The sequence below is a fragment of the Mauremys reevesii genome, linkage group 18, assembly GCF_016161935.1.
Source record: "Mauremys reevesii isolate NIE-2019 linkage group 18, ASM1616193v1, whole genome shotgun sequence".
NCBI lineage: Eukaryota > Metazoa > Chordata > Testudines > Geoemydidae > Mauremys > Mauremys reevesii.
In genome coordinates this window covers 21,389,603-21,413,831 of record NC_052640.1, presented here as the reverse complement: position 1 = coordinate 21,413,831, position 24,229 = coordinate 21,389,603, and the positions used below count along the sequence as shown (strand labels likewise).

Below are 24,229 nucleotides of genomic sequence, written 5' to 3'. Positions count from 1 at the left end.
ACATTTTATATCAGCTTTTTCTTCTGAGGCGTGCTCTGATCTGGGTCCCTCCCTTTGAGGGTGGAAACATTTCTTCTCTAGAAGAAGAAAAGAAAATAGGATTGCCATGTGAAAACCTGATTAAAGGGGAATCAGGAGTGCTGTATTGGAACCAAGAGGTCCAGGTCATTGAAAGCACATCTCAGAGAAGGACCAGTGTCCCATTTCCTGGATCTCAGCTGCACACCTTGCAGATAGGTGGCTAAATTGCTCAAAAACCAGACAAAACGAGGGGATGTAAAGTAACATACTAACTTCTTTAATACAGTCCAATCCGATTAATTCAAAATCACTCTGTGAACCCTGGGTTTATTCACACTAAACAAGTCAGTGGTACAGATAATTTACCCGGATGCTGACCATGTTCATCTTCTAGGTACCCACACATCAAATGAGCACCAACCAACCAGACCACACAGGTATTTTCTTCCTTTTTTTTTTTTTTTGATAAAACTATTTCTTTGATAGACTTAAAACAATTAACTAGCCAAGTTATTAATTATGATACATCTAAAAAAAATTAATACTAACCCTAACGTGACTGCTGCTTTAAGAGCGCTCTGTATATCGCCTTATTCTGGCTTTTCAGTAGCAATTCACTACAACAGGTCCTAAAATAATAATAATAATAGAGAATTAAAAACCTGACAGCAAGTTTAATGGTTAAAAGTAACAAAAACAACCTGTTTTGAATGGTGATTTTTCCTCAGCAGGTTAGTTCCTGCTGCAGCACTCACAGCCTCACAAATGGCAGAAAAGGTCCAAATTCTTTTGCCTTCTTAAAAATCAGTTTTTAAAAGGACATCTGCACCGTTACCTGCTAGGTACCACAGGGTTTTGTTTACGTTATGAGCAGTCAGTAATGGGTGTGTGTAAAAAACTTACTGTGTTTTTTTGGGGGGTGGGGGGGGGAAAGAGGGCAAAGGCATAAAACCTAGTTCCCCACGTTTGGGTCACTAGGGCTGTTTACAATTCTGACCACCACTGGTGGCTTTTATTTATTCTAAAAGACCATACTGGAGCTCTGGCACTCCATGTGGTGTTTTAGGTCACATCTCTCATTCAGGGTCATGCAGATTTTCTGCAGGTCGTCAGGCAAGAAGCCTTCTTTTCCCTAAAGAAGGTTTAAGGAGGGTAGACAGGGAGGGGAGCTAAAATGAATACAAATTTCTCAACTATAGAACCAAATTTCATTATTTCTTCTCTCATTCACAGCGTCTTATAGGTATAACCAGACGGCTGCTTTGTTTTGTTAAGGTTAAACTGGTCTCATTTCCCCTCTGGCCCCATTGGTTGCTGGTCGACCTCTGGATCCACCAGGGATGATGCAAATGCTGACTGGACGATCTGAAACCCAAATGACTCCAGAAGAGACATGTTCTGTTGGGGTGAAAAGGGGGACCCTAGAGCAGGACCCAGGTCCCCCAATGGGCCCCCAAGGGCTCTGACGTGAACTTTCTGTATATGTTTGTTCAGATAAGATTTGGATCTGAAAAAGCTGCCACATTCAGGGCAGGGGTACTTCTTCTCTCCCTCCGGCTCCATTTTGTTTTTGGTGACTGCCATATCGCAGGAGAAGGACCCATTGGTGCTCTGTTTCTCAGGAGTCTTGAGGTCACTGGCATCAGAGAGGTCGCCGTAGGAATCAGAACTCTCAATCGGGTCCGAATGTGAGCATTTCTGGCCTTCTATGGAAAAACAACAAGACAAGTTTTCAGAACCTTATCCCCCAAGAGTGCTATTCTAAAATGCTTGTAAGTAAAATGTGCAGTCACCAGCTGATTCACTATTACCCAAAATGACAGAATGCTACAGACCTAATATACTCTTCCATGTAATGAAGCACTGTGCCCCTGTGGGTCCCTCTTCTGCATAGCCTGGACATGCTCCATCCCCCAGCACTCCAAGTTTATATTATAGATCTGTAGTGATAGTGGCGGTATCCATAATATCCTCTTACATTTATATAGTGCCCTTATGGTGCCCCCTTTGAGACATAAGACACTATATAAATGTACAGTAGAACCTCAGAGTTATGAACACCAGAGTTACGAACTGACCGGTCAACCACACACCTAATTTGGAGCCGGAAGCATGGAATCAGTCAGCAGCAGCAGACAAAAAAAAAAAGCAAGTACAGTATTGTGTTAAATGTAAACTTCTAAAAAAAATAAAGGGAAAGTTTACAAAAAGATTTGACAAGATAAGGAAACTGTCTCTGTGCTTGTTTCATTTAAATTAAGATGGTTAAAAGCAGCATTTCTCTTCTGCATAGTGAAGTTTCAAAGCTGTATTAAGTCAATGTTCAGTTGTAAACTTTTGAAAGAACTATAACGTTTTTTTCAGTTACGAACACTTCAGAGTTATGAACAACCTCTATTCCCAAGGTGTTTGTAACTCTGAGGTTCTACTGGAGATATTATCATGCATGTTTAGATGCTTGGGTCACTTCACCCAGCACTGAAATGAAGCAGGTACTTCTGGGTAGAATCACAGTGCACAACGGTTTAGGGAAACAGGTGAAAAAACCTGGAACTATTCCATCACCAATAGCCCAGCCTGGGAGTAGGGGTTGCTCTGTTCCTGGAGATGCAGTTCTAATATAGTCTCAAGAGGCTCCTTCTCAGAATAAAGTGCATTACTCTCAGTTACTTCAACACATACCCTAGCCGTGTCACTGGTATGTTTGGGGTGTTCCCCAACCTATTTTGGCAGTGTACCAAGAAGGCTTTTCTATGATCCTCTCTCATGGCATATGTATGAGCATGGCAAACCCAGACGTACTCCCCAAACAAATCTCAGAATACAAACCATTCTACTCCTAATCCTGAAAGGCCATGTTTCATAAAACAGACTTTCTGTGGAATGAGCATTAGCAATCAAAACAGGACATGCATGAAATCAATATCCCACTGGGGAGAAACATTTTTTAAATTGGCACACAACCCATGACCAAGGAGCTTCTGTAGCAACTCTGTGAGGACTTCCATAGAAAGAAAGCTACACAACTGTGACATCCCATCAGCACAAGACAGAGCACAGGGTATGCTTAACTCAGCTCTGTTCTGATCTCCAGGGCAAAAGTAACCCCAATTTTTTGGGACAGCCATGGTTTCCGATATCAGAGAGAGGTTTTCTGCTGTTCCAGCTTCGACCAAGGATACAGATGGTCCAAAACTGAGAGGCAAAAAGGAAGTTACTGTACACATATTAATAACTAATTTTACAGAGGATATTTACAAATTAAATACTTTTAACCACTCTGAAAAAGATAACTTACTTTAAGCAAAAGCAAAACTAAATATTAGCAACATCTAAAAAGAAGCAGTCAATATCTTTATCCTTCTTCTCAACCACAGCGTAAGAGAGGCAACAAAAAAAAAAAGTTTAACTAAAAATATCTATGTGGTGCCTCACCTATTTGAGCTTAAATAAATGGACTGTCATGACTCCTATCAGAGAAGCATCTTCCTGACTTTCCCTCCATGGGAATCAGAAATTGGGCTATACAGAAGTTGCAATCAGTCTTGGAGCATCTCAAGAGCAACTGGGAATCTTGGCAGTACCAGATTCTAGACTGAGCTATCAGCTTATCCTTCCCAACTCACAACCTCTCAGTTAAGATTCAAGCACAATCTACTCACAGGAAGAGGAGCTGGATGACCTAACAGGTCTTCTCCTCTATAAAGTGAAGGAAGCTACCAAAAGTTGAAATACTTCTACCTACTGTCCCCAGTAAGGTACCCAGAGAGATCCTTGCACACACTATAGAAATGAGCTCTATGTAACCTCTCCACTTCTTGCTAAGCTTCTCCTTAGGACTTCCCCATCTTTCCCTCCTCCCCTTTCCCATGCCCAGCCCAGCCCCCCACAATACAAAGTCCTGTGCAAAGAAGCAAAGTGCAGAGCAGGGAGTCGCTTGCCTTTGATGCCATAGGTCCTGACGCAGTGGAACGCTGCTCCCCCATTCGGGATGGGCTCCTGGTGCCTGGAGACCTGGGGAAGGGGAACACCGTGGTGGGTTTTAACATGGACCTTTAAGTAGGAGGCAGAGGAGAAACCTAAACAAGATAAAAGGAGATGAGATCCTGCCACCAGCAAAGACACACATCTGCCTTCCCTGTTCCTTTTATCCTTCTCTCTCTCCCCTAGTCTCCCTTAAGAGACTCACACTAAGTTAGTTTCTGGCTACCCAAAACATGCTGAAGTAGGACCCTTGTGTTAGATCTGACTAAAGATCAAATGTGAAATAGGTTTCCACTGGTTCTGTGGGGAAAACAAAACTTGTGCATGCATGTGTGTAGAAAAAGCTACTGCAAAGAAGACGACACCCTAGAATCCTTCAGCCTTGCAAAAGCAAAGTCCTGAAACTTTCTGCTTATGCCAAGTATATTGTAAGAGAACATATTAAGAGAAATTACAGACATGACTGTTATTTAGAACCTGCCAGTAATTCCATGCTACATTCCTACTGTTTTAAGAAGGGCTCATGTTTTGGGGTTCACCTGCTTCACCTTTCCCTGTAATGTGATAATTTGTCTCAAATATTTTTGTAAGCACGCTTTCATTAGCTTTCAGAAGTTGTGGCAATTAGTCTGAGGCTCATTAGGCCCATAACTGGATGATAAGAGGCCGGATATTTCAGGAATCTTTCAACCTTATCAATAAAGATTTATTGTGGTACTTATCAATAACTGATATCATTGTGATACTTTCATATTATAAACCTTTCCTTGTAAGAATCACAATGAGGCATAAGATCCACTGGTACAGTCACATGAGCAGTTTTTTTTTTTTGTTTTTTTTTTTTTGAGTAACAACAACAACAAAAAACAAATGTACAGGAGAGAGAGAGAGAGAGAGAGAGAGACAGAGACTTACATTTTGCCCACTAACACAGGCCTGGTCTACACTTGAAAACTGTACTGGTATAACTATGTTGGTTTGGTGAGGTGTTTTTTTTTGTTTGTTTTTAAACCGACATAGTTATACCAGTACAAACCCTTGTGTGGGTGCAGTTATATCGGTATAAAGGTACCATATACAGGTACAGCTTATTCCCTTTCCCATACAGGGATAGCTATCCTGGTATAAACCACCTTTATATGCTGATATGAATGCATCCCGAGTAGGAAGGTTCTCCCGCTTTAACTATAGTGGCGCAACTTTCTAACATAAACAAGGCCTTAATAGGCAAAACAAAGTCAGTTACTCCAGGTAATGATTTTAAACTGAACTCTGTTTCATAGCAAAAATCCCCATACCTTTCTTACAGAATGGCCCTTACTATGCAGAGACTTTCACTAGAACCTGAAGTTCTGAATGAATAATGCATCATAAATCCTTTACGATCTCAGAGGATTTAGTTACAAGCCCAATTACAGAACTCTCATAGCAACCCGCTGGAGAAGAAAAAGGAAGCGGACAGGCTGCTTTTATCTCTGGGGTAGAACAAGGACTGTCTCCTGAGAGCCGCTGAGTTGCAGAGAATCAGAATATGGAGACAGCATTGTGGATCCATCAAGAAAACCACAACAGTGATTGAGCAAAAATATTCACTTTTAAAAAAAACAGAGTAGTTGTGTTTTGGCCAAATCAGTTGTCAAAAGCACTGAAGGGAAGGATATATTCCTCTGAAATAAGATTTCTCCAAGGACTCAAAGTGTGATTCTGAGTACATCGCATTGACAAGGAAAATACACATCCTTCCTCTGCTAAAATTCACAGCAAATGAAGAAAGAATCAAAGTTGGGTTGTGAGTGAAATTGGCATATCATAAAGATGTGATGGTTACACTTCCAACTAGGCTGCAAGCTACTTAGGGATAGAAACCTTCTTCCCTTATTTCACAATGTTTGTACCAGAAGTATGTGGATACTGCAATATAGCAAACTCAGAACCAAACTGTGAAATAGGATTATGAAGTAGGAACTTATTTTCAGCCTGCCAGAGATTTCTGTGATAAGTACTGTTTTAAAGTCTGTGTTTCGCATAATGGCAGACAGCTAAAAGGATACAAGTGTTTATATACCAATGCTAGAAGTCTAAATAATAAAATGGGTGATCTAGAGTTCCTTGTATTAAATAAGGATATTGATATAATAGGCATCACAGAAACTTGGTGGAATGAGGATAATCAATGGGATACAGTAACACCAGGGTACAAAGTATATCGGAAGGACAGAACAGGTTGTGCTGGTGGGGGAGTGATACTATATGTGAAAGAATGCATAGAATCAAATGAAGTAAAAATCGTTAATGAATCGAACTGTACCATAGAATCTGTATGGATACAAGTTCCATGTTCTAATAATAAGAATATAGCGTAGGGATATATTACTGACCACCTGACCAGGATGGTGATAGTGACTGTGAAATGCTCAGGAAGATTAGAGAGGCTATTAAAATAAAAAACTCAATAATAACAATGGAGGATTTCAATTATTCACATACTGACTGGGTACACATCACCTCAGGACGGGATGCAGAGATAAAGTTTCTTGACACCTTAGATGACTGCTTCTGGGAGCAACTGGTCCTGGAACCCACAAGGAGAGAGGCAATTCTTGATTTAGTCCTAAGTGGAGCACAGGGTCTGGTCCAAGAGGTGAATATAGCTGGCCTGCTTGGTAATAGTGGCCATAATATAATTAAATTTAATATCCCTGTGGCAGGAAAAACACCACAGTGGCCCAACACTGTAGCATTTAATTTCAGAAAGCGAAACTATACAAAAATTAGGTTAAACAGAAATTAAAGGGTACAGTGTCAAAAGTGAAATCTCCGCAAGCTGCGTGGAAACTTTTTAAAGAGGCTCAATTTAAATGTATACCCCAAATTAAAAAACATAGTAAGAGAACCAAACAAGAGCCACTGTAGCTAAACAACAAAGTAAAAGAAGCAGAGAGAGGCAAAAAGGCATCCTTTAAAGAGTTGAAGTTAAATTCTAGTGAGAAAAATAGAAAGGAGCATGAACACTGGCAAATGAAGTGTAAAAATACAATTAGGAAGCCCAAAAAAGAATCTGAGGAACAGTTAGCCAAAGACTCAAAAAGTAATAGCATTTTTGTTTTGTTTTGTTTAAGTACATCAGAAGCAGGAAGCCTGCTAAACAACCAGTGGGGATACTAGACGATCGAGGTGCTAAAGGAGCACTCAAGGACGGTAAGGTCACTGCGGAGAAACTAAATTAATTCTTTGCATCGGTCTTCACGGCTGAAGACGTGAGGGAGATTCCCAAACCTGAGCCATTCTTTTTAGCTGACAAATCTGAGGAACTGTCCCAGATTGAGGTATCATTAGAGGAGGTTTTGGAACCAACTGATAAATTAACAGCAATAAGTCACCAGGACCAGATGGTATTCACCCAAGAGTTCTGAAGGAACTCAAATGTGAAATTGCAGAACAGCTAACTGTAGTCTGTAACCTATCATTTAAATCAGAATCTGTACCAGATGACTGGAGGATAGCTAATGTGACATCAATTTTTAAAAAAGGCTCCAGAGGTGATCCCGGCAATTACAGGCCTGTAAACCTGACTTCAGTACCGGGCAAACTGGTTGAAACTATAATAAAGAACAATATTGTCAGACATATAGATGAACATAATTTGTTGAGGAAGAGTCAGCATGGTTTTAGTAAAGGGAAATCATGCCTCACCAATCTACTAGAATTCTTTGAGGGGGTCAACAGGCATGTGGACCAAGGGGATCCAGTGGATATAGTGTACTTAGATTTATAGAAAGCCTTTGACAGGGTCTCTAACCAAAGACTCTTATGCAAAAATAAGCTGCCACGGGATAAGAGGGAAGGTGCTCTCATGAATTGGTAACCGGTTAAAAGATAGGAAACAAACAGTAGGTATAAATGATCAGTTTTCAGAATGGAGAGAGGTAAATAGTGGTGTCCCCCAAGGATCTGTACTGGGCCCAGTCCTATTAAACATATTCATAAATGATCTGGAAAAAGGGGTAAACAGCGAGGTGGCAAAATTTGCAGATGATACAAAATTACTAAAGATAGTTAAGACCCAGGCAGACTGCAAAAAGCTATAAAAAGATCTCTCAAAACTAGGTGACTGGGCAACAAAATGGCAGATTAAATTTCATGTTGATAAATGTAAAGTAATGAACATTGGAAAGAATAATCCCAACTACACATATAAAATGATGGGGTCTAAATTAGCTGTTACCACTCAAAAAAAGAGATCTTGGAGTCATTGTGGATCGTTCTCCGAAAACATCCACTCAATGTGCAGAGTCAGTCAAAAAAGCAACAGAATGCTGGGAATAATTAAGAAAGGGATAGATAATAGGACAGAAAATACCATGTTGCCTTTATATAAATCCATGGTACGCCCACATCTTGAATACTGCGTGCAGATGTGGCCGCCCCATCTCAAAAAAGCTATATTGGAATTGGAAAAGGTTCAGAAAAGGATAACAAAAATGATTAGGGGTATGGAAAGGCTTCTGTATGAGGAGAGATTAATAAGACTGGGTTTTCAGCTTGGAAAAAGAGACAGCTAAAGGGAGATATGATTGAAGTCTATAAAATCATGACTGGTGTAGAGAAGTAGATAAGGAAGTGTTCTTTACTGCTTCTCATAACAATAGAACTAGGGGTCACCAAATGAAATTAATAGGCAGCAGGTTTAAAACAAATAAAAGGATGTATTTCTTCACACAACGCACAGTTAACCTGTCCTTGCCAGAGGATGTTGTGAAGGCCAAGACCATAACAGCGTTCAAAAAAGAACTAGATAAATTCATGGAGGATAGAACCATAAATGGCTATTAGCCAGGATGGGCAGGAATGGTGTCCCTAGCCTCTGTTTGCCAGAAGTTGGGAATGAGTGACAGGGGATGGATCACTTGATGATTACCTGTTCTGTTCATTCCCTCTGTGGCACCTGGCACTGGCCACTGTCAGAAGACAGGATACTGGGTTAGATGGACCTTTGGTCTGACCCAGTAGGGCCATTCTTATGTTTTTATGTTTCACTGCAGTTCACAAAAAAGAAAGGATCTATATTGGGAACAATCATAACATGGTAGTCTTTGGTGAGTTCTGTGATTTCACCTGCAGGAAACACTATTTTATACAATGAAAGTTTATATAGTGAAAATTTCCTGTAAAGTGCCTGGATTTCTTCTATGCACTTGGTAGATGAGGGGTGAACCACCAACTTCTACCAAAGCAGTATGAATAAAAGTTACTTCATAGGCAGCTAAGATAAAGTGAGATTTTTAGCATAATCAGATCTTGAGAAAGATCATAGTCCAAGATTTACATAAGGCCAGAATTATAAATAGGTACGTGTCTATCCTAGCAAGAGAGGTGGAGGATTCCCAAGGAATAATCCATCACTTCTTAAACCCTTCTTGAAAACAAACCAAGGTGAGATTTAAAGAGTCTTTAAAATAAATAAATAAATAAATAAATAAATAAATAAATCTACTGCCCTGTCCACAGACATGTTTCACAGCCCCAGGGAGCAGATCCTGCTTCTTCTTACCATTTTAAGCCTTTCAAACATGCACAGGAACAGGAAGGAAGTAGACTACCTCCTACCAAACAGAAGTGTTCTGTCTGTAATGAACTCTCCCAAGAACTACTGCAGGATGTGCCCCGTTCAGTCTAAACTGGATATAGCTAGATCAGCTGGCAAATACCTCCAGCCCCTGGCCTTTACCAATCACTTCAAGCCCAGCAGGAAGAAAGGCAAGAATTCATCCTTCTATCAAAATAATTCATCCTTCTATCAAAATAATTCTCAGTCTGAACACACCTTACATAGAAGATGAGTCCACCAGGAGCAGAACCTGTGGCATTAGTTGACTCATGGGATGCCTGTAGCATGGAAACTGGACATGTACTTAACAGGAAGTGTCTGTCTTATGTTGCACTTTCTAATCACTATATCTTATTAAAAAAAATAAATGCTAAGATTGTCAAAGGAGTCTAAGGGTGTTGGATGCTTATCTCCTCTAGCTTCCTTTGAGCCTAACCCAACCTAAACCAATACATAAAATTTCTAAGGATCTTAGAATAGAATAAGAGAAAATATGTAACAATTAGATAGGAAGCAGCAGTTGACAGTCTGATGAACTAAATACAATTAATTTGCCTTTAGAAATAATATTTTAATAAAAAATAAGTTTATGAAAATTAAGTTAGAGTTGATGTATTAACTGTTCAGTTAAACAAACCAATATTAAAAATGAACTTACAGAACTTTCCTTACAGCACCTTTTAAATCTCAGTGTCCAATACTTCCTTTTGGCAAAACCACCTGAACCCTACTCTGCATCATCAAATGGAGCCCCTGTTGACAAGTATCAGCAAAATGGCTGCCCCATCAGAGAGAGAGAGAGGAGTCCCAGTCACTAAACAGAGATACTGACAATGTGTTTTCTAAGTACTTAGATTTCTAAGGTATTACAGTTCCTCTGTTGCACAACTCCTTTACAGAAACCCCTTCCCAGAAAGTACAGCTTCCCAGAGTAAACAAGATTAAATTATGGATGCTAATAATCATTTTTAGCATTAACATCCTAATTATAGAAATCTCCATGAACTGACTTGGAGGTGGTGATTTCTGAAGATCATATTTTTCCCACTGTAAAAAAAAATAAAAATTTTAAACCAGGATTGATAAAGATGCCTTAGGTGTCTGTGTGTAACAGATCTGTGACTGTTCCTTCCAAATTCCAGGAAGTGTCCCCTATACCTTTAGGACAGCAAGATGCACATCACTAGTTTCCATAGAAAACCTCTCAGTCTGTCAGAATAAAGCAACAAATTAAGCCCATATTTGCCCTCCTCACTTTAACACTAAAATATATTTGTACACACAAGAACCTCTTCCTCATCCACCCAAGAGTCCTTGCTTTATTCCTCCTTGGCTGCCCAAGCTTGGCCAGAATCTGGCCCCAGATTAATTTAATTTTTTTTAAAATCTTTGTTTCTTGCTCTACAGTTATGATAGCCAGCATTACTTAAGTTACCATTCCAAGGAAGCAGTGCACCAAAACGCATTTAAAGGGGAAGATAAAAATAAACTACCCTTAGCACAATCATCACCTCCAGGGAGGAAGAAAAACTTCCAGATTCTGTTGACATGAACCTCTATCATGGTTTCTTAGTATGAAATTTTCCAGTGCATTTCATTTCTCAGTGGTCTGCAGTTTATAGGACTTCTAAACAGAACAGTTCACATTGTCTACTGATTGTCATCAAACATCTTGAACTAGGGCTTTCAAACTTCTTATCCATGTCACTTTTAAGCAATAAGTATCCCACTGAGTTTTTAGCATATGATGCCATACTTGCTCAACAAGATCAGTCTTTATTTAAGAGATTAATAAGCTTATTTCCTTGAATTTTAGCTGCAGATGGCCAGTCTTTAACAGATTAACTATTATTTGTAGGTGCTGGTAGAAATTTAAGTTCACAACAGCCTAATCTTTCTCTCTGAAAAAGCATATGAAGTCAGTGAAGTGTAGAAAAAAAAGCAGCACCTTTAAAAGCTGTCTGCTATCTTGGATGCTCATCAGACCCCTCCACCTTTACACTTACACTTACACACAAGCTTACATTTGATTTAGATTTCTGCTTAAAACCGTATCGTGTAAATAGCCCTTATTAATCATTTCATTGTTTGATGGCCAAACCAATGCCTTTGTTTTCCTGGTTGGATTTTTGAGGAGCAGCAGTGACATCCAGTGGCTGCTAGGGTGAATCCTAGGTTCTCAAATACAAGAAATATTCCAGTTCCAGTTAACATTAATGAATTTTCAATGTTTGATTGAGGGCATAGCTGCAGAGAGCTTGGATCAGGGGCTTCTGAATCTCAGTGCAAGAGTTGTCAGGATAAGTTAAAGAAAAGTTATTCAGAAGTCAGGCTCTCCTTCCTTGAAGAAAGCCTATATTCATTTTAATATCCAAATCCATGGAATTTAAGAACCCTGAGGATCTCGTAGCAAACTGGTGTTTCTATGCAAAAGCTTAACTCACTTTAAGGACCCAAAAGGTGTTTCCACAGTGGACAATGGCTCTTCCATAATTTAGCAAGTTGCTCTTTACTCATCTTTACCTACTCTAACAACCCAACTATATTCTCTCAATAGATATCAGCTCCCTTCAATTGGAAAATGGAACTAAAAATAGACCCCTTCAGCAAAACCAAAAGGCAGTCCCATAACTAACAGTGGCTGCCTCCAACACACGAAAAGGTGTTCCCACACATGAAACCAACCCATTCAACAACCTAACAGGATTTACTTTATCCAACACCAAGTTCATTCCATGCAGAAACATCCCTTACCTGTAATAATTGTTACCAGTTACTAGCAGGTACACTTCAAAAATTAGTAAAGTGTTGTACACAGGTTTATTGCTTGCACAGAACCCTGACCATCTAGATATGTGAAGTAGGAGACAAATGTTTCTGGAGACCAGAAAATACAGTGCTTTTGATACAATACCTGGATCAGTCCTTTCCTTGCATGTCAGGAGTCCCTCTATAATCCTACCTCTTCATTCTGGGAATCCTTTTGCTCTCTTTCACTATCTCTGAACCCTTTCCTAATCACTAACTCTAATGCTTCCTACACAGATGGACTATCCAAGGAAATCTTTTAGTAGGTATCTTTTCATCCTCCCTGAAAACCAGTTGTTATTTCACTGCTGCTAACAGAAGTGTGCAGACATGCACAAGTCTCTTTTTGTTCACCTGGCACCAGCTGCATGTCTCTCTTGCAATCTACAGCATTGTTCTGAAGTAGCGTCTTTAATTCAGTGTTTTAAGAGTCTCATGATATCAGTCAGTCTGGTCTTAAGATTCCATTACCCTTTAGCTTCTTTCTTCCAGAAACTTTGTTCTGTTTATTCATAGCCTACCGGCAGGTCCCACACTACCTAAATCTGCAGGCCTTGTTCCCCAATTTGTGGAAAGTACATACGTAATGGAGAAGCTTAGCTTTGTTTGCTTTATAAATTAAAGTTTGTTTCTGGCTCTTTTTCTTACAAAGCCAACCTTTGTAAATGTAAACCAGCACAAAGCAATTGCCAGGGTTCAAACGAGAGAGCAGCTGAGCTCCACTTCTAGTGCAGGAGGCTAAGAGGGGATCAGGATATCACATATACTTATGTAAAATGAACCTAAAAAGAATCTTCTCCCAGACCCTCCCCAGGGTAATTAGTCCAGCCCTGTGATAGTGAGCAGGTGCACAGTGAATAGTGTCATGGCAAGCAGGAACTGGTTACTTTGGAGGGATGTGGGAGGGGAATTTGGCAAAAAATTGTAGATCCATCCAAAAATGCTAGGTTCTGCATTTAATTTAAACTTCATCAGAGATGGAATATTAAACACCTAGTCATGTCCAAAGGCCAGGCCAATACTTCCATCTATTCCAAGATGTTTATTGTTCAAGGAGGAAAACAACAAGGGAAGCTATGGTATGATCACTTCCTGCTGCAGACAGCATTACAGAGCTTAGCGCTGTCTCTGCCTTGCACTATCCCCCTGAAATAAAGAGACAGCTCATCATTACCTCGGTTACAGATAGTGCAGAAGTTGCTTGGTCCTTCGCTGTGTTTCTTCAAATGATCTGCCATGTATGCTGCCCGCAAGTACTTTCCACACACCTGGCATGGAACTTTGTCTTCATGGCATGCTAAGTGTGAGCGCAGTCGGTCACGGGTGGCAAAGGAAGCATTACAGGTCTGCAGGCAGAAGGAGGACAGTGTGAGTCACCAAATCCTTTGCAAGTGTTTATATATCCATATCTACACTAAGTGACCCCCACTGTAAGACTCTCAGACTCTGCACATGGACACAAGTGACAATCGTGAGTTAATCTTCCCCCAACAGGCAATCCAAGTTACCATCACACTGCAAAGGATGCAATGTTACTGCTCAAAAAGGAGCAGGCACCAGGATTAGGACTTGACATAAAGAAAGAAGGTTTAAAACAATACAGTCTGTAAAATGTGAGTTAAAAAAAACACAGATCTGAAATGCCTCAGCTCCCCATTGAAATTTGCGTTATTAAAATTTCACAAGTCATGTTTGGTAACGTAAATAGATTTGCTATTGTTCTTCTTGAACAGTCCACTCCAAGCACATCAGAGTCTATCCTAGTTTATTTTATGGTGACATCATAGTCACATAAGCCAGGTTTACATCAATCCCCCTGTTTCCTTCCTGCATTCACTTTGTGATCTCATCAATTTGACTCTAGTCTCTATGATTTCCCCTTGGACTCCCAATGATGTATAAACAAAGCATCAGAGACCAGAAAGTCAGGTTGGATTGACAGGATCACAGAGGGCACTACAGAAGGAGAACCATGTTGGCATCCATAGTGCAGAGAGACCTCAGAATGGCACTGTGTAATCTGTTTACAGTGGATAACTTGATCCCTGTTATGGTGTCATACTCCAGTTACTATTACGTAACAAGATTAACTTAGGGTAAAACAATAACATATCATTATAACTATACATGTCAACCTTGCAAAATTCAACTTGCCCATTCACACCAGGAGAATAATTTGATAGATGAGTGAGACATCCATCCCCACCATAATCACAGAGTGTAGGCAAGCAGATTTTATGCTTGGGCTAGTATGTTTTTGACAGTTTTGCAAGGCTGATCATCTCATTAACATATACATGAAACAAGTCAAATCTTTACCAACATGTTACATTAAAAAAAAATACAATCTGAACACATTGCTCACAAATGGAGGACAGAGAAAACCAGAAATATCAGAGCGACCAGTCCAGCTGGATGAAAGTAACAAAATTCAAGGTTGTGCCGTGATTGGCTTGTACCACAGCACCCTTTAGGTGAAATATTGAGACACCTGGTTTATACCACAGCTCCCTAGGAGATTATATAAACCCAATAAGTGATCTAGGGAATGATTTTTTTGTCTTTTCAGAAGTAGTGGTTTACTTTTTAGGCAGCTGTTTCACTGTAAAGTAGATTTTGTTAGGATATCAACTTAACTACTGCACTGCAATTACAACACAGTAGCTTAAAATAAATTAAACTGGCAATACAATAGAGGTACATCTGTAGAACTTTACATAGCTGTCACTCAGTGCCTGATCCTAAGCCCACTGAAGTTATTTGAAAGGCACCTACTGACTTCAGTAGGCTTTGGATCAGGCCCTAAAGGGTCCATCTTGTGAGGTGCTAAGTACTGTATATATTCATTCATTAGCCCGTTCGCTTATAAGCCGACCCCCCAAGATGGATAAGTAAAAATAGCAAAACCTGTATGACCCTTTCATAAGCCGACCCTATATTTCAGGGGTTGAAAAACTTTGGTCCCAGCCCATCAGGGTTAGCCGCTGGCGGGTTGGGACATTTTGTTTACCTGGAGCGTTCACAGGCATGGAGCCCCTCAGCTCACAGTGCCGTTCCCAGCTAATGGGAGCTGCAGGAAGTGGTGTGCCACTTCCCGCAGCTCCCATTGGCTGGGAACGGTGAACCGCGGCCACAGGGAGCTGAGCGGCTCCATGCCTGTGAACACTCCAGGTAAACAACATGACAATGTATTAGATATTCAATTCAATGATTCCATAGAGTTTAAAATCATCAAATTTTGGTGTAGACCCGTTTATAAGCCGAACCCCGCTCTTTGATGCGTCACTTTTTTACCAAAAATATTCAGCGTATGAACGCGTATATACGGTACTTTATTTCAATGGAAGTTGAGGGTACTCTGCAACAAACAGGACACTCAGTATCTTGCAGGACCAATCCCTAATATAGTTTAAAAAACAGTGATACAAACATGGATTGCTGTGATATATGGAATTTCACTGACCTCACTAGAGAAAAACTTATAAATCACAAACAATGAAGGGAAAAAAGGTAATTTCTTTAACATGAAAGAGAAAGATTTCTCCTCATATGAACTCTCAGGACACAGCGCTGAGCAAAATACGTGTAGCTTTCATTTAGCAAAATGCTACTGGAAACAAATAAGTCTTTAAGTAAGGATTCCAACAACAAATCAACCTGTTGGAGGTAAAGATAACGTGTGTTCCTGAGCAGCGGAGCATGAAAGTCAAAAGCTCCATCACCAATAATTCAGTATCAAGTGACAGCAAGCTTGTGTATAAATGCATTCGGAATATGTGGGCACCAGTTCAATGACATAGCTTTAATTCTAACATATGAGGATTTGTGTCTATCATCTATCCTACATTGAACATATCAAGTGGAAAGCTTAGGGTGGGGGTAATACAATCATATTTCTGTTTGGTAATCAGTCTTGCTGCCAATTTTTAGAGAGTCCATTCCTGGATAAGCTATGTATTGATCAGACATGCAAAAAAAAAGTCTAAAGAACAAAAATAAGGGTCCAGTTGAGTAAGCACGAACCAGATTAGCTGAATCATACAAGGGAGACAGGACCAGGTTTGGAGAAAACCTCTTACAGTTAATATTAGTTAATGTTTGTAAAAGGCTTTAAAGATGTAAAGTGCTAAATGAGTGCGAAGTATTTATTATTAATTGTTATTAATAATAAAGGAAAACTCCAGTGCTTTCCTATCAAACATTGCATAAGTAGATAAATAGACCAAAAAAGAATATATAAAAAAGTTTAAAATAACATTGTTTAAGAAATACCTCTTGAAGTTTCAACTTTTCTATGGCTGTGGATGTCTCTGAGCTTATTCCAGGATGGCTGCCATTTTCCTGCTAATAGGCAGGAAGTAAGAGAAATTAGGACAGGAAGAAACTCATTCTGCATTGAAATCAAGGGGAAAAGCACTGGATTTGGAATGCCAATTTTAGGTAAATTTCAATAAATAGTTTTTATTTGTTGTTTTTTTTTTTCAAATAAATGTAGCTTGATTTTTAACAACTTGTATTTTCTCTTGTTTATTTAAATTGACAGATGTTACCTAGGACTGTCAGCTGTTCCTTCTTCCCTGAGAAATAATGAACCTCTGATCTCTCTCCCCCATCTTTCCCTGCTATTTCAGTCCACATTACTTTCAAACCATCATTCCTCCCACCCTGCAGCCTGACGTTAGTACCAATCCCTACAAAGTCATCAACCCAGCAGCTCAGGTTCAATCCCACGTCAGGCCCCAAGGGCAGCAACCTGAACTATCCCATTATGGCCAGCAAACTGACTTACCCTTTCTCCCATGTCAAGCACTTAATTGACAGATTTAAAAAATTCCAATGTTACCAGGGAGAAAAGTATCCAGAGTTCCATTTGATGTCTGCCTTGGACACCAAAGCAACTTATTGGATCTGATTTCTCAGATTACCTGGCTCTGTAGAGGGCTTCCTTCCCCATTCGGAGTCTGTTTTAAGAAGAAGGGAAAAGGTGCAATCAGGTGCTTGTCTGCAGAGACAAGCTCTCTTTTTAAGTGAGGTAGGTGCAGTGTTGTGCGCTGACCAGTCCTAACAGTGACCTGTATAAGTAGCATTTAGCAGATGGCCATCTCCTCACCACAGATTCATTTCAGCTGCCCTGAGGTTATGTTTTTGTTGATGGCCCAGAAGCCACAGTGCTGTGATATGACCTTGGAGCCTCGCAGGTTTGCAGAGATGCATGTAGGGACTCAGGTAAGTGACAGATTGTACAGCACAGTTCTGAAGAATATCTTTAAAACAGAGGAGCCTGGAAAACATTTTTCTCTTTGCCAAAACAATACTTCTCTTTTGTAATTAAGGTTGTTCAAGGATCCTTGTCATTTGTACACAACAGAATTCTCAAAGGCGCTCTAATTGCCACTAGGGGGAGCTAAAACAGCTTCACTGATTTTCAAGTGAAATCAAGGAAAAATGATGGTGAGGTATGGAGAAACAACATACCAATATTGAGCTATTTTGCGCCTCAGTGCCCAAACTTGGTGACTAGGAAAGATAATTCTATGGGAGGGAAAGTTATTTCTCAGGAGATAACTAGAATGAAAGGCACATTAGTATATATAGTATACATTTTAGATTTGAAACAAATTTACAGCACTGTTTTCCAGAATATCCTTTCTGTGGTGTGTATCACAAACACACTTCTGTATGTGTGTATGCAGAGAAACGTTATAATTCTGACAGGGTGCTGTCAAGTAGTTTTTGCAAAGATAGTAGGCATTCAACAAATCTTCTACAGCTTATTTATATTAATTATTATGGCCACATTAAGTTTGAACAATTCAGCACTCAAAAGTCAAGCACAAGCTACTGTTGAACTCCCGATCTTAATTCTTTCTGTCACTATCTTAATAACCATTAATTATACCATTTTCTTATACAATATCTTGCGGCATTTTCTACAATTCTAGAGATAGGAGATTATTCTAAGAAACTGTGCTCATGTAATGCAAATATGTAAAGGGCAGAGTTAAGGTTGTGTGTTGAACCTTAACTTTTGAGTGCTCAATGCACCCTTAGATTTGCATGAATTTAGTTGTTTACATTTAATACTCCTAAATGAAAGAAAATGTATCTGTTTCTTAACAATTAGTGCTTATCAGTGTTATTAGTCAACTGCACACGTTCTGTAAGCATCACACCAGCTGGCCAAAGATTGATGAGTTTTTGCTAGCACTTTAGGCTAAGTACACATGTCCATACCTGTGTATGAATATCTATATTATATATAGATATTTATACACACACACACACAAACACACACTTAAGTGTGCATTTTTTTAAAATCTTTAAGGCATCCTCACTACATACAACTAGTCACCTTGTTTTTACAAAAATTGTGGTTTGGGAATTTTTCTGATTTAACCTGATCTATAGACTTATATCATCTTAAGAAACTTAAGCCAATTTAAGACTTTAGATAGGTTTAAGGTGTTTAATTAGCTTGAAGGCCCTATGGCCTGATTTTCAAAGGTACTGAGCTCCCACAACTCCCAATGAGGTCAATAGGAGCCTTTAGGTCAGGGAAGGACAAACTATGGCCCAGAGATCGGATCCAGCCTGTCAGGGCTTTCAATCCGGCCCATGGGATTGTCAACCCCATGGCGCAGCGGGGCTAAGGCAGGCTCCCTGCCTGCCCTGCCCCCACGCCACTCCCAGAAGCGGCCGGCACCACGTCCTTGTGGCCCTGGAGGATGGGGGGAGGCAGAGGGCTCCATGTGCTGCCCTCGCATGCAGGCACTACCTCCCACAGCACCCATTGGCCGGGAATGGGGAACCGCAGCCAATGGGAGCTTTGGAGGTGGTACCCACATGCGAGGGCAGCGCGAGGCAGAGCCACCTGCCCCACCCCACCGCCAGGAGCCACTGCGGACATGCTGGCCTCTTCCGGGAGCAGCGCAGGGCCGGGGCGAGGGCAGGCAGGGAGCCTGCTTTAGCTCCACTGTGTGCCCCTGCCACCCTGGAGCCGCTTGAGGTAAGTGGCTTTGGGCAGGAGCCCAAACCCCTCCTGCACCCTGCACTCCAACCCCCTGCCCTGAGCCCCTAATGCCCTGCCTTGAGCTCCCTGCCGCACCCCTCCTGCACCCCAACCCCCTGCCCTGAGCCCCCTCCTGCACCCCCCCCACCCCAACCCCTTTCCCTGAGCCCCTTCCTGCATACTGCACCCCCTCCTGCACCCCTTCCCACACCCCAGCCCCTTGCCCTGAGTCCCTTCCTGCACCCCGCACCCCCTCCTGCACTCCAACCCCTTGCCCTGAGCCCCTTCCTGCACCCTGCACCCCCTCCTGCACCCCATCCCCTTGCTCTGAGCCCCTTCCTGTACACTGCACCCCCTCCCACATCCCAACCCCTTGCCCTACATTCATGGCCTTGCATACAATTTCCCCACCCAGATGTGTCCCTCAGGCCAAAAGGTTTGCCCACCCCTGCTTTAGGTGCTCTACATCTCTGAAAATCTGCTCACTGGATTTCTTTAAACTGCAAAAACATCCCACAATCCCCCACAATTTGGAAGAAAAACAGGGGCATGTGTCAGGAGACAGAAAAATGCAGGTTAAGAGGCAACAGTCAGACAGGATGGGGTTAGAATTTTTTAGAATGGAAAAATTTCTCCCCCACCCTCACTGACCTCAAAGAAAACTGAAGGGATTTTGCTCCAACTTCCTGTAAAATTCACCTTCCTTCAGACACCAAGCATGGAAAATATTGGCCCAAGAAGCAAATATTTCAGAAATTTACCATAAAAGCGTTTGAAGACAGGGGGTCATAATGGAAACTGTTTTGCCCAGATACCTGTTAACTACTCTCCCTCCCGCCCCGCAAATGGATTATAAAAGGTCAATCTTGATTTGGTTTTAAACCTTAATGGAAGACTTATTGTTTAACTGTAAAGAACTATGAAAGTTGATATTGCATTTCAAAGGATACTGTGCTGATGTCACCCATGTCCTTGCTGAAAAAAAGCGTCCAGTTTTGCTCAGTGCAATGTTCTGAAGGCTACGTGATACAAAGAGCTTCACAGCAAGTGAAGTTAAATTATCAACTATGTTTGAAATTATATTAAAAAATTAAAGCCAGAATTTGAGCCTCTTGTTAGTGGCCACTGAACTACAGAAGAGAAAAAGGGGAATCATTTGAGACAGCTAGGGACAAAGCAGCAGGGTAAGGTTTCCAGGGTGGGACTGGGATAGAGCAGCAAGGAAGAACATCTGGTAGAGGGGGAGGGGAGACAGGAGGACCAGAGCAGCAGGAGATGACAACAGGGCGTGGTGGGGGGAGGGTAGAGAGAGGAATGTAAAGCGGCTGTCAGTTTGTTGAACATGATTAGTTACAAACATGATTTCTCTCAGTTCACACAATTCTATCAATGTTTGATCATTCTTTGCACACATGTACATTCATTGTCTTTTTTTAAATAAAAAGATATAAACCCTCTTTTATCCCTCTGCTCCTACCTGACACTTATGAGGTCTCTCCGACGTGTGCACCTGCTTGATGTGCCCATTCAAGTGGTCTGGCCTTAAAAAAATATATATGTATTTATATATGTATACAGACACACCCACATACATATACTTGAAAACAAACATTAAAAATAGAAGCCATTCTTGCATCCACTCCAAGAAAAGTTTTCTCTGGTGTGTCTGGGCTCCAGTTCATTCAAGCAACCCATTATATTTTACTTCTCAGAAACGGTCAGAGCTCTATTCTGATAAATATCCTGCCATCCCTCTGCAAAGAAATACTGTTTTCTGATCAGAATACTCAGGAGATCTAGGTCAAAGTTTTCATACTAGGATGCCCACAGTTGGACTTCTAAATTCATATTTGGACACCTGAACCAAAGTGACCTCAGTGTCAAAAGTGCTGAGCATTTTTAAGTCAGGCCACTTTGATTTAGGTGTCCAAATATGCATTTAGGGATCCAAATTTAGGCACCGCAGTATGAAAATTTTGGCATTAAGTTCTACTTTTGTGTCTCAATTTCCTCATATATAACATGGAAAAATATTGTCCTCCCTCACAACTATGCTGTGAGGCATAATTAATGTTTGTAAAGTACTTTGAGGGCCTCAGCTAGAAGTGCTGTAGAAGAGCAAATAAATATTGAAAGAAGTTAGTTCATTCCCAGCGATTGGTAAAGCTTGTTTTGAAGGAGGGAAGCCTGAATAGCTAATGATTTTCCTAGTGGGTGTTTCTCTGGGTGGGAAGAAAGCTTTTCATTGTAGGAGGCCAAAGCTGCTTGGAAACTAATTCTCCAACTCTCCTCCCCCAGCTTTCAAGTCTCAGCCAGTCAGAGAGAGCTGGGTGGAATTCATTTTCTGGAGACAGAAGACGAGTTAACTCCACAGTTAAGCTGTTAAACCTGATGCCTGGGCAAGTGGGCTGGGGCTGTTTAACTGGAAAGACTAGTCAAAGGTTTGAACTCTTAGTACATCCCTAGGGACTTCAGGGATGCCCCTTGAATCAATCCTTGAACTAAAGGCACACTGTAAAGTTAAACATCACACTTCTGTTTGATTTATTTTGTTTACACACTTTTGTATACCACTTAAGATTACCAAAACTAGAAGACTAGAGAAAAAAAGATTCTCTATTTTTCAGTTTTTTTATTTTATGAAGGCATGTCGACATTTTCACTGTTCCCCCTTAAACATTTAGGCCCTGGTTTTCTGAACTCAATGAGAGCACTCAAATCACAAGATACACACAAGCCATATTAAGGCAGTATCAAAGATCCACTTGCTTGTGGGCGTTCACTTAAGTGACAACAAATAGCCACATTAAATGCACAGATCTTATGCATGCTGCAGGGTAGAAACAGGATCCCCTTCAGGATGCTGTAAACACAAAGGACACAAAGACCATGTATTAAAGAGAACTGTTGCCGCAGACTTTGAAATATCAACTCTTCATTCATACGTGGGTGATTACACACTAGGACTAATGGAGTGAAGTTAAGACAATGAAAATGTAGACTGTTCATCAGAAAAAAGTCATTTTAAAATCTATTAATACTTTGCACTTCAATAGCAACTTGCAGTGGAGGACTTCAAATCACTTCACAACCCATAAGTAAGCCTCTGAACACCCAATTATTTCAATACCCATTTGACACAAGAGTAACTTGCCCACCGTCACACACCAAGTCTACGACAAAACTGGGAATGTTACGCAGGACTCATCCAACTCCCCATTTTGTGATTTAATTACTAGTTAACTCTTCTATAGGACTGTAAAATAGTCTCCCAAAAAAACCCGATGAAAGCCCCATCCCTTGCGGGTATTTAAAACTAACAGTATAGGGATGATTCTACACGGGTCCTCAAGAGGTGAACTAGATAACCCTCTGGTCTTTTCCATTCCACATCAATGTCCTCTTACCTGGAGAAGCCTTTTCCACAGCTCTGGCAGATGTAGGGCTTTCCCACAGAGCCATCGTGAGACCGAACGTGATAAGACATCCTGTCTTTCCGCTTGAACCGTAACCCACACACTGGACAAGAATATGGCTTCTCGCCGGAGTGAGACAGCTTGTGCCGGTTCAGGTGGTACACGTCCCGAAAAATCTTGCCACAGATCTCACAGGCCACCTGCTTCCTTGTCCTGCTCCTCTTTCGGGGGGCATCAGGATCGTCCTGACCAGGCACCCCATTTTCACCAAGCCTTGGCGGTGGGATGTCTATGTAACCCAACTGTAAGCTGGTCACCCCATGCTGAGCCTCATGCTGCCGCAGACGATTGGCGTCTGTAAACACTTTCCCACAGAGGCCACAAGGAAGGATGCCAGCCTCTCGCAGGCCCCCTGGGGTACCAAACATCATGGAGTCCAAGAGGTTTGCTTTGCGGGGCCGCCCCCTGCCCCTCTTGGTGCCCAAAGTGGGGGCACTGGTCCCCACGTTCGGGAAGGGCGAGGCCAGTAGGGGTGGCGACAAGGGCCCCGCCACCATGGGCAGGCGGTCGACGCCTTGCAGGACGGGCAAGGAGGACTGGGCGGCGGTGAGGGCGGCCCGCGTGGCCTCGTCTTCGGGCATGCCGGCGATGCCGTTGCCGTTGGGCGCCAGGCCGGCCCCGTTGGTCATGTCGAGGGGGAAGCCCAGGTCGGCGGCGCTGGGGCGGAAGAGCATGATGTCCGGGCGCGCGGGGGGCACCAGGATCTGCACGTTGGACTGCTTGATGACCTCCTGGCAGATGTCGATGACGGAGCGCATGAGCAGGAACTTGGCGGCCGTCATGAGCTCGGGGAAGCTCTCCAGCCGCACCACGATGCGCGAGGTGTAGGCGAAGTCCAGGATGTCCCCGAAGACCTTGGAGCTGATGGTGTGCATCTCCAGCTCCCGCCCGCCCGCGGCCGCCCCGCCGCCGCCGGCCCCGGCCTCCGCGGCGCCCCCGTCCGCGCCCCCGCCGGCCCCCTCGCCCAGCTGCGCGCTGAAGACCGACTCGAAGTACTCGCTGCAGGCGGCCAGCACGGCCCGGTGCGCGGGGAAGCTCTCGTCGCCCACCCGCAGCAGCACGTCGCAGAAGCGGCCGCCGTTCTTGCGCTGCTGGTTGAGGCCGTGCAGCATGTCGGCGCTGTGCCGGCTCACCTGGTAGGTGTAGCAGCCCGACGACGGGCCGCAGGCGGCGGCCTCGCTCACCCGCTCCATGGGGCTGCGCTGCCCCCGGCGGCCTGCAGGCGGCGCTCGCTCTCAGGCTGCCCGGCGGCGCGCGCCGCTTCCTCCCCCTCCCCGCGGCTGTCCAGGCCCGACGGCGGCGGCGGCGCGCGCTGCCTGCAAA

The 24,229-nt window shown here is 42.3% G+C and overlaps 1 protein-coding gene across 8 annotated transcripts; it reads right to left on the bottom strand.

Annotated features, from left to right (window-relative positions):
* Positions 1 to 277: 277 nt before the first annotated feature.
* On the bottom strand, positions 278 to 24,229 carry PATZ1 (POZ/BTB and AT hook containing zinc finger 1). Of its 8 annotated transcripts, none has more exons than XM_039505696.1 (8): positions 22,838 to 24,229; positions 20,908 to 20,971; positions 17,347 to 17,382; positions 16,694 to 16,765; positions 13,596 to 13,767; positions 3,963 to 4,035; positions 3,094 to 3,216; positions 1,559 to 1,727 (listed from the first exon to the last, which is right to left on the bottom strand). In XM_039505696.1, the coding sequence occupies exons 1-8, from the start codon at positions 24,097 to 24,099 to the stop codon at positions 1,694 to 1,696; spliced, it is 1,836 nt and encodes a 611-aa protein (XP_039361630.1). In that variant the 5' UTR covers positions 24,100 to 24,229; the 3' UTR covers positions 1,559 to 1,693. The 8 variants fall into 8 exon arrangements, 7 of the variants coding, with proteins under 7 accessions (XP_039361625.1, XP_039361628.1, XP_039361626.1 ...); XR_005589699.1 differs by having other exon boundaries at positions 1,590 to 1,727; positions 3,963 to 4,100; positions 22,838 to 24,222; XM_039505691.1 differs by lacking the exon at positions 3,094 to 3,216 and having other exon boundaries at positions 278 to 1,727; positions 3,963 to 4,100; positions 22,838 to 24,216.

Coding starts and splice junctions, on each gene's coding strand:
- PATZ1 (XM_039505691.1), bottom strand. CDS start 24,099: ATGGAGCGGGTGAGCGAGGCCGCCGCCTGCGGCCCGTCGTCGGGCTGC. Junction 13,768..16,693: donor AAAAGTTGAAACTTCAAGAG/GTATTTCTTAAA, acceptor TTCTGCCTGCAG/ACCTGTAATGCTTCCTTTGC. Junction 4,101..13,595: donor CTGCACTATCTGTAACCGAG/GTAATGATGAGC, acceptor TATCTTGTTTAG/GTTTCTCCTCTGCCTCCTAC.